Consider the following 12,624-nt stretch of genomic DNA (forward strand, 5'->3'; position numbering starts at 1 on the left):
AGGGCGCACCAACGAAGGCACGAGCCGGGCCGCCAGGTAAACGTGCACGGGATCCCACCGCCACCAGCACGAGAGCGGTCCCGCGACGCCCGGGGACGCCGGCCAGCCTCAGCACCCTTGGCGCGCCTCCTCCCCCCCGCGAACCGGGCCCCACACCGCTGGGGCCCGCCCACCCCCACGGGACCCCCGCCGCAGGGGCCCGTTTTAAACCTCCGCCCGTCTGCCTAGTCCATCCCGGAACCACGACCCGGGGGGAAGCGCCCCCCAGGCGAGAGCGGCCCGACCCGTGCCCAGACGTCACCGCCGGCGGCCACTCGGCACGGGAGCGGGCAGCAGACGCAGCCGCTCGCACGGCAACAGGGCAGGAGACGCACGGCCGCGGGGGAGTGGCCACGCACGCACGCACGCACTCGCACGCACACGGGAGCCCCACGTGCCAGACGCCAGCCAGGCCCGGCGGGATCCTCCCCCGACTCGGAGGGGGGAGGCGCAGGCCGCGGTAGGCAAGAGAGCGACGCTCGGCCCCACCGCGGGGCCGGCAGACCCCTCGCAGAGAGGGGGCTCTGCCCAACACGCAACGGTAGTCACCCCGCATCGGTGGCCACTACGCGCAGAGGAGGGGCGGCAGCTGGGGGGTTCCGGTACCCCAAGGCACCCTCTCGGATCGCTAGAGAAGGCTTTCTCACCGAGGGCGCATCGCCCCCACCCGTTCGTCCCCCCGACCGAGCCCCGCGAAACGGCGTCCCAAAGGCCTCCAAGGGCCTGGGGGCAGGGGTGGGTCTGCGGTAAGGGATAGGCACAGGGCAATCCTGAGCGCTCGCGGCCAGAGCCCGACAAGGGGACCGCCTTTGCCTCTCCACGCAGGCCATGCTCCCATCACCGCCCAGAAGGAACCTCGTGCCTCCACCGGGGCCACGAGAGGAGCGGAGACGGGCACAGCATGCTGGGCAAAAATAGCAGCAGCCCTCGGGTGGCCAAGCGCCACAGCGCTGGCTCGGCCCGGCACGGTCACTCACACGCCCCGCCAAGTCCTCTCCACACACACCCCTGGCACGACGCGCACCAGGGGACGAGGAGGCGCCCGCACCCACACAGAGGGGGGGCGGGTTGGGCCTCCCTTACCGGCTCCACCACCTGCTCTTCGGACACACCACCGACAGCGGCAACCCGAGGGGGTCGCTGGGAACGGGAAACGACGCCACCACTCGGCCTCAGGCACCTGAGACAACCTGGAGCGCTCCAGGGGCACCACAGAGGGCCAGGCGCCACGCACTCAGCACGCCCAGGCGGTGAGCAGCGCGGCATGGGGACAGCCCTCCCCACCACAGGGAGGGCCGCTCACCCCACAGGAAGCCAGGAGTGGCATGCGAGAGTGTCCGCTGCGTCAGAAGGCCCCACACCCACAGGCGCCCTGAGGCGGGAACCGTGGGAAAGTGGAGTCGGGCCGGAGCCCACACCCCCCCGGCACCCTTTCCCCCTACACCACCCACGACAGCGGGTGGCAGAAGAGGAGGAGCGGGGGACCCGCGGGCAGAGCGAGAAGCACGGTCCCATTCGCCATGAATGTCCGTCCCTCGTCTGACGCGGCTTAGGCCCGGCCCGGGAGAACGCGACATCACCACATCGATCAGCAAAAAAACGTGCCCAAGGAGGCCCCAGAGGGGGGAAACACCCGGCGAGGACATCAACCAGAAGGACCTGCTTTTGAGCCTCGCCGGCACCCCTCGAGCCCAGGGCAAGGACAGCCGGGCAACCCAGGGAGAATGCCTGACACGCGGCACAGAGCCTTGTGGAACGGAACAGGGGTTGCCACAGCCACAGCCGGGTGCCCGCAGCGCAGAGTGCACGGGGTAAAGGACCCACGCCACCTGCCCACGCAGCCCTCGGGTGCTGGAGACCAGAGATGGCACCACAGCCCAGGCCACCTGGGGGTAAGCAAGAGCCGGCAGCGCACAGGCCCACGCAGACGGCTCAAACAAGCGAGGGCCGAACCGGATTTGGCACCACAGCCAAGCCCGGAGCCCCGCACGCACCCAGAGGCCCACAGCTCTAAGGCAAGTCACTCAAACAGCGTGTCAGCACCTACCTGGCAAAAAAAAGTGCTCCTTTCAGGGGACAAAATACCCACGCCATCAGGCGGGGCCTAGCCACAGGTCACCGGGACCTCGTGGGACCATGGCCCGGCCACTGGCCCCAAACACCACTCCATTGCCCTACACACACACACACACACACACACACACACACACACACACACACACACACAAGGGGGGGGCCGCACCACGGAACCCCTAGGGCCATCTGGTCGACCCCCGGGAGCGTGGGGAAGGGTGTAGCCGGGACCGATAGCTGACGCGAGGCGGGGTGGAGCGGTGTGGGCTGGGCCAGCCAGGGCCGGCCGGGAGCGGCCAGGGCCGGCCAGGGCCCGGCCGGTTGCGGCCAGGGCCGGCCGGCATCAGCCGGGGCCGGGCGGGAGCGGCCGGGGCCGGGCGGGAGCGGCCGGGGCTGGCCAGGGCCGGCAAGGGCCCGGCAGGGATCGGCCGGGGCCGGCCGTGATCGGCCAGGGTCGGCCGGGGCCAGCCGGCATCGGCCGGGGCCGGCCGGGAGCGGCCGGGAGCGGCCGTGGCCGGCCAGGGCCCGGCCGGGAGCGGCCGGGGCCAGGCGGGAGCGGCCAGGGTCGGCCGGGGCCGGCCGGGAGCGGCCCGGAGGGGCCGGGGCCCAGCCGGGAGCGGCCGTGGCCAGGCGGGAGCGGCCAGGGCCGGCCAGGGATCGGCCGGGGCCGGTCTGGAGCGGCCGGGGCCGGCCGGGATCGGCCAGGGTCGGCCGGGGCCGGCCGGGAGCGGCCGGGAGCGGCCCGGATGGGCCGGGGCCGGCCGGGAGCAGCCGGGAGCGGCCGGGGCCAGGCGGGAGCGGCCAGGGCCCGGCCGGGAGCGGCCGGGGCCAGGCGGGAGCGGCCAGGGCCGGCCAGGGCCCGGCAGGGATCGGCCGGGGCCGGCCGGGATCGGCCAGGGTCGGCCGTGGCCAGCCGGCATCGGCCGGGGCCGGCCGGGAGCGGCCGGGGCCAGGCGGGAGCGGCCAGGGCCGGCCAGGGTCCGGCAGGGATCGGCCGGGGCCGGTCTGGAGCGGCCGGGGCTGGCCGGGATCGGCCAGGGTCGGCCGTGGCCAGCCAGCATCGGCCGGGGCCGGCCGGGAGCAGCCAGGGCCGGCCGGTATCGGCCGGGGCCGGCCGGGGCCGGCCAGGGCCCGACCGGGATCGGCCGGGGCCGGGCGGGAGCGGCCGGGAGCGGCCGGGGCCCGACCGGGATCGGCCGGGGCCGGGCGGGAGCGGCCGGGAGCGGCCGGGGCCTGGCGGGAGCGGCCGGGGCCGGCCGGGGCCGGCCAGGGCCGGCCAGGGCCCGGCAGGGATCGGCCGTGGCCCGTCTGGAGCGGCCGGGAGCGGCCGGGGTCGGCCGGGGCCGGCCAGGGCCCGCCGCGGATCAGCCAGGGTGGCTCCTCCCCTGGTCCGCCTGTTGTCCCCAGGTCGGGACTTAGAAAAATCAAGTTGTGAGGGTGGGGGGGGACCTGGCGGCGCTCGCCTCCTCCTCTCTCTCCCCACCGGCCCCGGCCCTCAGGACCGCCCCTGGACCGCCCCAGGACTGTCACTGACTCCCGGCTGGGACTGGGAGAGGAGGCGAGGCGCCCCCGCACCCCCAGATGGCCCGACCTCCACGGAGGTCGCGGCCGGTGCCTCCCCTCGCGGCGCCGCCTGGTCTGATCCCATCCGGTCCGTTCCGGTCCGATCCGGTCCCCACCTACGCAGAGGGCCTCGGAAAACTTGGTGAGAAAATCGGGGGCGACGACCAGGACCCCACGCGAGCCCGCGGACGGAACCCTCGCGCCATCCACGGACTTCCCCGCGAGGCTCATGCCGGTCCCCAGCCGCCCGGGTGTGACACGGAATACGTGGCCTGACGACCGGCCAGAGCCACAGGCCGAACGGCTTCCTCGTGCCGCACGTGCACACTCTCTCCCGTTCTCCCAGAGGCGGAGGAGGGGGCACCGGCGGGGTGCTGGTCCACCCCTCCAGGCAGCCCCCAACACCCCTAACAGGAGAGCGAGGAGGAGAAAGAGGACAAAGCGACAGCGCCACGGGTTTCCCAAAAAAACTAAGGGTTCAATCTTCCACGAGCCAATCGCGCCCTGACACCCCAGAGAAAACGGGAGGCTCCCTCTAGTGTCGCCGGCTTCCCGGAACTGCAGCTCGGGGACCGCCACCAAATGCCATCCCTTGCCGATATCGCCCACGCTCCGGCGGGGAGACGCTATATAAAAGCGGCCGCCAGGTGGCGGCAGGCAACCGCCGCGAAAGACACCGAGGCAGACCCCCCGAGCGCAGGGCCGTGAAGTCGCGTGGCCGGCCACCAGACCGCCCAATCTCGTGTCCCAGCCCACTTCGGAAGGGCGGGTGTCAGCCTCGGGAGCTCCCGGCGGGCACGGCGTGACTCCAGCAGCCCAGGGGAGACTTGGGAAACGCGCCCGGGCCGCTGCCGCTGGAAGAGGGGGGGCCCCGACTGCCCACGACACACACACACACACACACACACACACACACACACGCACACACACGCACACACGCACACACGCACACACACACCCAGGATGAAAACTGTTCCCTGTCAAGCATCAACCCTGAGCACTCACTATAAAAGTAAATGAGGAAACGCAGACAAGAGAGAAATCAAGCAAATAATGTGACTCTGAAGGCTGGACACCTATTGAGTCGAGAGAATTGACCAAACACCAGAAACTGCAAAAGAAGGTTTTCCTTCCAAGTCAGTTCCTCCGTAGTTAGCTACACAACGTTCTTTCACCAGTATTTCCCCCAAGAGTGCGACGATCCAAATAAGGTTTCCCAGTGCAAAGTTCATGGGCGCAGACTTCACACCTGTGATTCAAGTACACGTCTTTCAGGGCACCTAGCTGGCTGGCTCGGTCCAGAGGATCCCCGAGGAAGGCGACTCTTGATCTGTGGGGGTCCTGAATTCCAGGGCCACACTGGGTGGGTGTACAGAGCTGACAGGCCAAAGACATTTGAACCGCTATGTCGATTTCAAACACAACATAGGAAACCAAAACAAAAATCAGAAATAAAGTCACCCCTGGTCGAATGCTTTTTTTTTTTTTTTTTTTTTGGTAGAGGCCACGGGAACCCTGTGATGTTGGCAGACAAAGAGACATGGTCAGTCCATCAATGAATCGATGGAACGGAACAGATACCCAAACAGATATGCCCAAGCCCAACAAAGGTTTCACCTGAGATGCCTAAATTATAACCATAACCGCTATTTCTGCTTCTGCACCCTCGCTTGCTAACCCATGAGGAGATGGAAAATTACCAGCAAACTTTCTATAGGCACTCTGTAACCACACAACCCCCGCCCAGAATTGAACCTGGCAGAGTGGCCGCTCCCGGACCCCCACCCGGCTCTGGGCCGAGAGAGAACAGTCATCTGGCACCAGAGAAACCCCCACCCAGAACTGGACGTGACAAAATGACTGCTCCCGGACCCCCCACCCAGCTCTGGGTGCAAGAGAGAGCAACCATCTGGCACCCCGCAGCTTGACAGGGAGACCCCGGCCAATCCAGAGGTGACACATACCCTAGCGGTGCCGACCAAGCAGTTTGAAGAATGACAGCCCTTTGACCTAACCAATAATCTGTTCCCAGCCTTTTCCCGCTCTGTAGCGCGCCAGTCATATTAGAGAGTTGCTGTTTGATTTTCCCGCGGTACGTAGTGATTTGTTAGGAGATACTATGATGTATGCTAAGTCCCTGCCTCCCCAAAAATAGTGCATAAAAAGTGCCGTGACCCATGGGGCGCCTGTGTGGCTCAGTGGGTTAAGCCTCTGCCTTCAGCTCAGGTCATGATCTCAGGTTCCTGGGATCGAGCCCCGCATCGGGCTCTCTGCTCAGCAGGGAGCCTGCTCCCCGCCCCCCCCCACCCGCGCCCCCGCCTGCCTCTCTGCCTACTTGTGATCTCTCTCTCTCTCTCTCTCTCTCTCTCTCCCTCCCTCTCTGTCAAATAAAGACATAAAATCTTAAAAAAAAAAAAAAAAAAAAAAAAAAAAAGTGCCGTGATCCTGAGCTCAGGACCTCTTAGCGTCACCGGCAACGAGGGCGCAGAGGTCCGGGTTTGAACTCGTAATAAACGACCCTTGCTGTTTGGCTTTGACTCTGGACTCTGGTGGTCGTCTTTGGGGGGTCTCGGAATTTGGGCATAACACACCGATGCGCAAAGGCCATTCAAAGGAGGAAACATGGCCCACCTCCCCACGAAATCAGAGGATAGTCAGTCCAGTCATCAGACATCCACAGGCCCAACACGCAGGCAAGAAGGCAGACAAAGAAACAAGAAAACTGGGGGGCACCTGAGTGGCTCAATGGGTTAAAAAGCCTCTGCCTTCGGCTCAGGTCATGATCCCAGGGTCCTGGGATCGAGCCCCGCATCGGGCTCTCTGCGCAGCGGCAAGCCTGCTTCCCCCCTCTCACTCTGACTGCCTCTCTGCCTACTTGTGATCTCTCTCTGTCAAATAAATAAATAAAATCTTAAAAAAAAAAAAAAAGAAAAAGAAAAAGAAACAAGAAAACTGGGGCGCCTGAGCGGCTCAGTCAGCGAAATGTCTCTGCCTTCAGCTCAGGTCATGATCTCCGGGTCCTGGGATTGAGCCCCGCATCCATCGGGGCTCCCTACTCAGCAGAGACTCTGCTTCTCGCCCTCCCGCTCTCTGACCCTCCTTCTGGATCCTTCGCTCCTTCGCCCGCCCTCCCTCCCTCCTTCCCTCCCTCCCTCCCACCACCACCAAAATTCTTTTTGAAGGAGAAAAAAAGGAAGAAGAAAGCTTCTATCCAAACAGCCAGACCTCACCCCTCCTACCAATGTGAACTCCAAACGGATCCCACACTTCCATGGGAAACAGAACACTGGAACACACGTGTGTGTGTGTGTGTGTGTGTGTGTGTGTGTGTGTGTCTGTCTGTCTGTCTGTCTGTGTGTCTGTGTGTCTGTGTCTGGGTGCCTGTGTGTGTCTGTGTCTGTGTGCATGCGCGCGTGTTGGGGGGGTGATTCTAGGGGGAGAGCTGGGGATCTAGGGCCAGGCAAAGAGGGTTTAAGACTGGACACCAAAGGCGCGATCCGTAAAAAATAAATAAATAAATAAACGGAGGGGTTGGAAGTCCCCAAAATTAAAAACCTAGGCTCTGTGAAACACCCTCTGAAGAGGACCCAAGAGCAAAGGACACACAGAGGCCTGGGGGATCAGCCGGGAGTGGGAGGTGGGGTGGTGGAGGGTGTTGCTCAGAGAGAAACAAAATGAGGAAACGCTCGCTCCCGGAGGTTGGATCTGGGTCACTAGGGGAATCTGGGTACAATCCATTCAGATGGGAAGTCTGCCACACGGCCCAAGGCAAGGAAGAAAACCAAGATTTTTAGGGTCAGGTCCCTTTGAGCAGGTCATGTCTAATACAAGGCCCCCGACTCAGAAAACCAGCGAGGCAGTTTAATGTCTACTTCCAAATGGACATGGAGTCTGGGTTTGAGAGGCAGGGAGTCCATCCCTGATCATCCCAGAGGCGATTAAAAAATACAGAAGAACCATTAGCAACGACAAACTCTGCAGGGCCCAGGGTCGAACGGCAGAGAACCTTCCGATTTTCTTTTTTCTTTTCTTTTCTTTTTTTCTTTTTTTAAAGATTTTATTTATTTATCAGAGAGAGGGGAGGGGGTAGAGAGCGAGCACAGGCAGACAGAATGGCAGGCAGAGGCAGAGGGAGAAGCAGGCTCCCGGCTGAGCAAGGAGCCCGATGTGGGACTCGATCCCAGGACGCTGGGATCATGACCTGAGCCAAAGGCAGCTGCTTAACCAACTGAGCCACCCAGGCGTCCCCCGATTTTCTTTTTAACACCCAGGCCAAGGAGCCTATGCGCAGGCACACTGCCGCTGTGGAGGAGCCTCGGGAATGGCCGGAAAGAAAGGAGCCAGCAATGGCAGGACCAGGGATGGGGAGAGGGATTCCCGCGGAACAAGGACCCGTGAGCCACTTGAGTCTGGGTAGACTGCCCTGAAGGAAACCAGAACATGTCACCCCTGAAAGGTGCCCACTGTGGCACGTCGGTTATCTCAAATTCAACTCCTTGAAGACACAGCACCAACAAGAAGGATATGCCGACCCTTCTGGTCTTCATGAGACCAAGAGAGCCAACTCCCATGTGATAGGTACCTTCCCTGGAACCAGGAAGCAGAAAGGCATCCTCCATCACCAGAGACAGGAGAGGGGAACCGGAGAATTAGGGTCTGAACCGTCCACATCGATAAAACTTCTTCAACCAGACCCACCCCCACCCCCACCCCCGTCTTCCCGGGGCTGTCTTTTCCAAGCGGCTACCTGCCCCTTGACCAAACCCCTTTTTTCTCATCCGTTCTTCACGAGTGGATCGAGTCCCTGTCTTGTCTGTCTGTCTGTCTGTCTGTCTTTCTTTCTTTCATTCTTTTTTCTTTTAAGATTTTACTTTATTTACTTATTTGAGAGACCGAGATCACAAGTAGGCAGAGAGGGGGGCTGGGGGGGGGGGAAGCAAGCTCCCGGTCGAGCAGAGAGCCTGACGCAGGGCTCGATCCCAGGACCCGGAGATCACGAGATCATGACCTGGAAGGCGGAGGCCCAACCCGCCCAGCCACCCAGGCACCCCTCGAGTCCCTGTCTTTAGGTCCTTGTGAAGGCGCCCCTGTGCTGGCAAACACCTGTCCACAGTTGGATGCCCTTCTCTAGGGAAGCTCTTCTGTCGGATACCATCCTAGGCCCAGCCACAGACCCTAAGCAGGTAGAGAAGAATGTGTGTCCACCACCACTACCAAACACCACCACCACCACCACCCCACCACCACCACAACCACCACCAGCAGCCCCACCCCCACCCCCACCCCCACCCCAGTGGCAAGAATGTCCACCTGGAACGTCACTCAGACCAGATGTAGAGAGCGAAGGCAAGAGAAATGAGGCAACAGCAAGGTCTCCTGACCACTTGTAACCCGCTGATGAATCCCTGACACACATACAGGGTGCAACACCCCTACAACTCCCTCAAGGATTTTGTTCAATGTTTTACCCGCGAGGATTTGCTCTAGTCCGTGTCACTTCACTCCGATAGCCACAAATGCCCACGAGATGCTAACATCCCTCTTCCAACACGTGGCCCACAGACACACATCTAAAGACACACGCTTTGCTAAAACAAAAGGGACTTACCTCACCTTGACAGGACGTAGCCCTGCAAGGTCTCAGAGACCTTGCTCGCAGCATACACACATTCCTTGGAGACTTACCTTATCCCTAACCCCCACTAACTGGAAACTGTATCACCAGTGACCCCTCACAATCCCAGCACAGCTCTTTCTGCCCACAGGTCCTGTCCCCGTGCTGTCATAAAAGCACCTTTTTGCACCAAACACATCTCTGCAATTCTTTCTTGACCATTTCCCGGGCAGCTCCACATCCGGTCTGCCTGTCTGTCCGGTTTTTGTGTTTGTTCCTTCGTGTGTGTGTGTGTGTGTGTGTGTGTGTGTGTGTGCGCGCGCGCGCGCGCGCGCGCGCGCGTGTGTGTGCGCGTGCGTGTTTAATGGGGCTTTGGTTTTAATTATTTATTTATTTACGTACTTACGTACTTACTTACTTACTTACTTACTTATTTTGATCGATTTTGTGTTCACAGCCAAATTCACTGGAGAATATGGCCAGTACCCGCAGGACACCTGCTCTGCCATCCCTCCCTGCTCACTGGCCCCGGCCCAGCCCCCCAACACTCAGAGGCACAGGCCTGCTCCCTGAGAGCTTCCACAAGCCTATTGACCAACCGACCATCCGTCCATCCGTGGCAAAGCTGGTGTATCGCTTACAAAGGATGAATCCACACTGTGACATCATCATCAGCCACTCAGAGCCCAGAGTTTACACGAGAGTCCACTCTTGGCGTTATCCATTCTCTGGGGTTTTGTTTTCCTTTTTATAACGACTTTATTTATTTATTTGACAGAGAGAGAGACAGACAGACACACAGATCATAAGTAGGGGGAGGGGAGCAGGCTCCCCGCCAAGCAGAGAGCCCAATACGGGGCTCGATCCCAGGACCCGGAGACCATGACCAGAGCCAAAGGCAGAGACTTGACTCACTGAGACACCCAGGCGCCCCCCTTCTCTGGGTTTTGACAAAAGTATCTTACCACCATCGTAGCACTCTGAATAGTTCCACCGCCTTAAAAATCCTCTGTGCCCTGCCTAGTCACCCTACCCACCCACCTACCCACCCACGCCCTCCCCCCACCCCCCAACACGCACCCTCCACGCCTGCCAAAACCCCTGGCAGCCGACAGATCTTGGTTTTCCCTTTTTCCCTGCCTGCCTGCCTGCCTGACCTCTTACCTTCCTTATCATTAGTTTGAATATCATTGGCTTATTATGAAAGACAGACATGGAAATTACTAACACGAGGCAAGATTTCACAACTTCAGTGGACTGAGTAGTTTCACGGGATGCCATTGCAATAATGATTTATTTCAGTCTATATATTTTCTCAGAATGTCACGGTCTCTAAGTAAGAAAATAGTCCACGTCATCTAGAACTACCCCGAGGCCTCCATATTCTGGGAGAAAACATTTATCGCCAACTTCCAGGCCAACTGGTTGAATCTCTCCACCCTTTCCTTTAGAGACTGACCAATAGCTATTCCTGTTGCTTAAAGTACTTTTCCTTGAGATTTTTCGGAGAGCCCACTGCCTCCTTTGGTTACAATTTTGGCTGCACTCCTTTGGAGCAAAACCTGGTCAAAGAGGGGGAGAAACCCTCTCCACACACCTGTCCGTCTATGACGCTGTCTGCTACAGTTCATATTCTGCTCTCCAGCCGGCTGATCTCGTGACCCTCTCCATAGTTTGGCCTCCTTCAGCATGTCACATTGACTTGGAACCGTGAGGTAGGTGCACCTCTTCTGATTGGCTTATCTCAGTCAGGAATACACACGGAAGTTTCCCTGCCTGGCTCCCCACAGCTCCCCATAGCTCCATAGCTCGCTCATCTCTTTCCAAAGCCCCGAAAACCATTTAGTTCATGGCCTGGAGGTACCCCACTCTCTGTATCCATTCTCCTCCTGCGGGACTTCTGGATTGCCTCCAGGTTCAAGCCATTACGAGTGAAGGGGCCATGAACGTCTGCGTATAGGTTTCTGTGCAGACATCAGTTTTCAACTCATTTGGGTCATCGATACATACCAAGGAGCAGGATTGCCGTGTCGAACGGTAAGAGTATGTTTAGCTTTGAGAGGCCATCACCCATATTTCTGGCATGGGGGGGGGGCGGGAGCTGAGCAGAGGGCTGTGCACGGAAGGAACAAGGTCACGAAGGAGGGAGAATTCAAAGATGCTGGAAAGGAAGACGTCACCGGGGCACACCCTTTACCTCGGGGTTTGTGGCAGACCCTAAGGATGACATTGACATGAGACGGAGTAACAGGAAAAGGAGCCTACAAATTTGTTCCCTGAAAGTGTCACATGACAAAGCCCTCCCAAGGAAAGCAAGACCCTGAGAAGGAGCAAATCCTAGTTGCTGGTATATTGAGTTGACCAAGAAGAGGCGATTGTGGAAGAGTAACTAAAGTACGTGGGGAGGCTAAAGGAACATACAGATCTGAAAGAAAGAAAGAAAGAAAGAAAGAAAGAAAGAAAGAAAGAAAAGAAAGAAGATCAGTTTGTCCAGGGTGCCTGGGTGGCTCCGTGGGTTAAGCCGCTGCCTTCGGCTCAGGTCATGATCTCAGGGTCCTGGGATCGAGTCCCGCATCGGGCTCTCTGCTCTGCAGGGAGGCTGCTTCCTCCTCTCCCTCTCTCTGCCTGCCTGTCTGCCGGCTTGTGATCTCTGTCTGTCAAATAAATAAATAAAATCTTTTAAAAAAAAGATCAGTTTATCCAGAATTCTCCTTTTCATTCTCAACTTCCCGTCCTTGAAGATAAGAATGTCACTCACAGGGTACCTGGGCGGCTTAGTCCGTTAAGGTTAAGCATCTGCCTTTGGCTCAGGTCATGATCCCACGTTCCTGGGATCGAGTCCCACATCAGGCTTCTTGCTCAGCGGGGAGCCTGCTTCTCCCTCTCCCTCTGCCTGCCCTCTGCCTGCCCCTCCCCCTGCTTCTGCACACGCAGAATATATGTGTGCGTGCATGTGTGTACACATATACATATATAAACACGTGTGTGTGTGTTTGTGTGTCCCCCTCTCTTCTCTCTCTCAAAGAAAGAAAGAAAGAAAGAAAAAAGGATGTCACTTTCTTTCTTTCTTTCTTTCATTTTAAAGATTTTACTTCTGCATTTGACAGCGAGAAAGAGAGCCCAAGTAGGCAGAGCGGCAGAGGCCATGCGCGGTGTTTATCTCTTCATTGTTATTTTGGTCCTTGTGGAAGTGATCTCTACAACCAGGGTGGGGCTGGAACTCAGGACTCAGATCTAAGAGTCAGCGCACTCTATGGAGAACCAACCAGGGGACCCTGAGCTTTTTGTAGCTTAGGGAGAGAACGGGTCTCCTGTGTGCCACCGCCCCCGCTCCC

At 59.6% G+C, this 12,624-nt stretch overlaps 1 protein-coding gene across 1 annotated transcript in view; it reads left to right on the top strand.

Annotated features, from left to right (window-relative positions):
* Positions 1-3,951, top strand: part of LOC122897949 (collagen alpha-1(I) chain-like) — a 4,372-nt gene extending 421 nt beyond the window's left edge. Inside the window, exons 1-3 of the mRNA XM_044236123.1 lie at positions 1-499; positions 865-1,007; positions 3,800-3,951. The exon at positions 1-499 is cut by the window's left edge and continues 421 nt beyond it. Coding sequence (XP_044092058.1) covers positions 1-499; positions 865-1,007; positions 3,800-3,951 — 794 coding nt within the window. The remainder of the gene's footprint in view (positions 500-864; positions 1,008-3,799) is intronic.
* The last annotated feature ends 8,673 nt before the right edge of the window (positions 3,952-12,624 follow it).

Source organism: Neovison vison, unplaced genomic scaffold, assembly GCF_020171115.1.
Source record: "Neovison vison isolate M4711 unplaced genomic scaffold, ASM_NN_V1 Scaffold_036, whole genome shotgun sequence".
NCBI classification, from domain to species: domain Eukaryota; kingdom Metazoa; phylum Chordata; class Mammalia; order Carnivora; family Mustelidae; genus Neogale; species Neogale vison.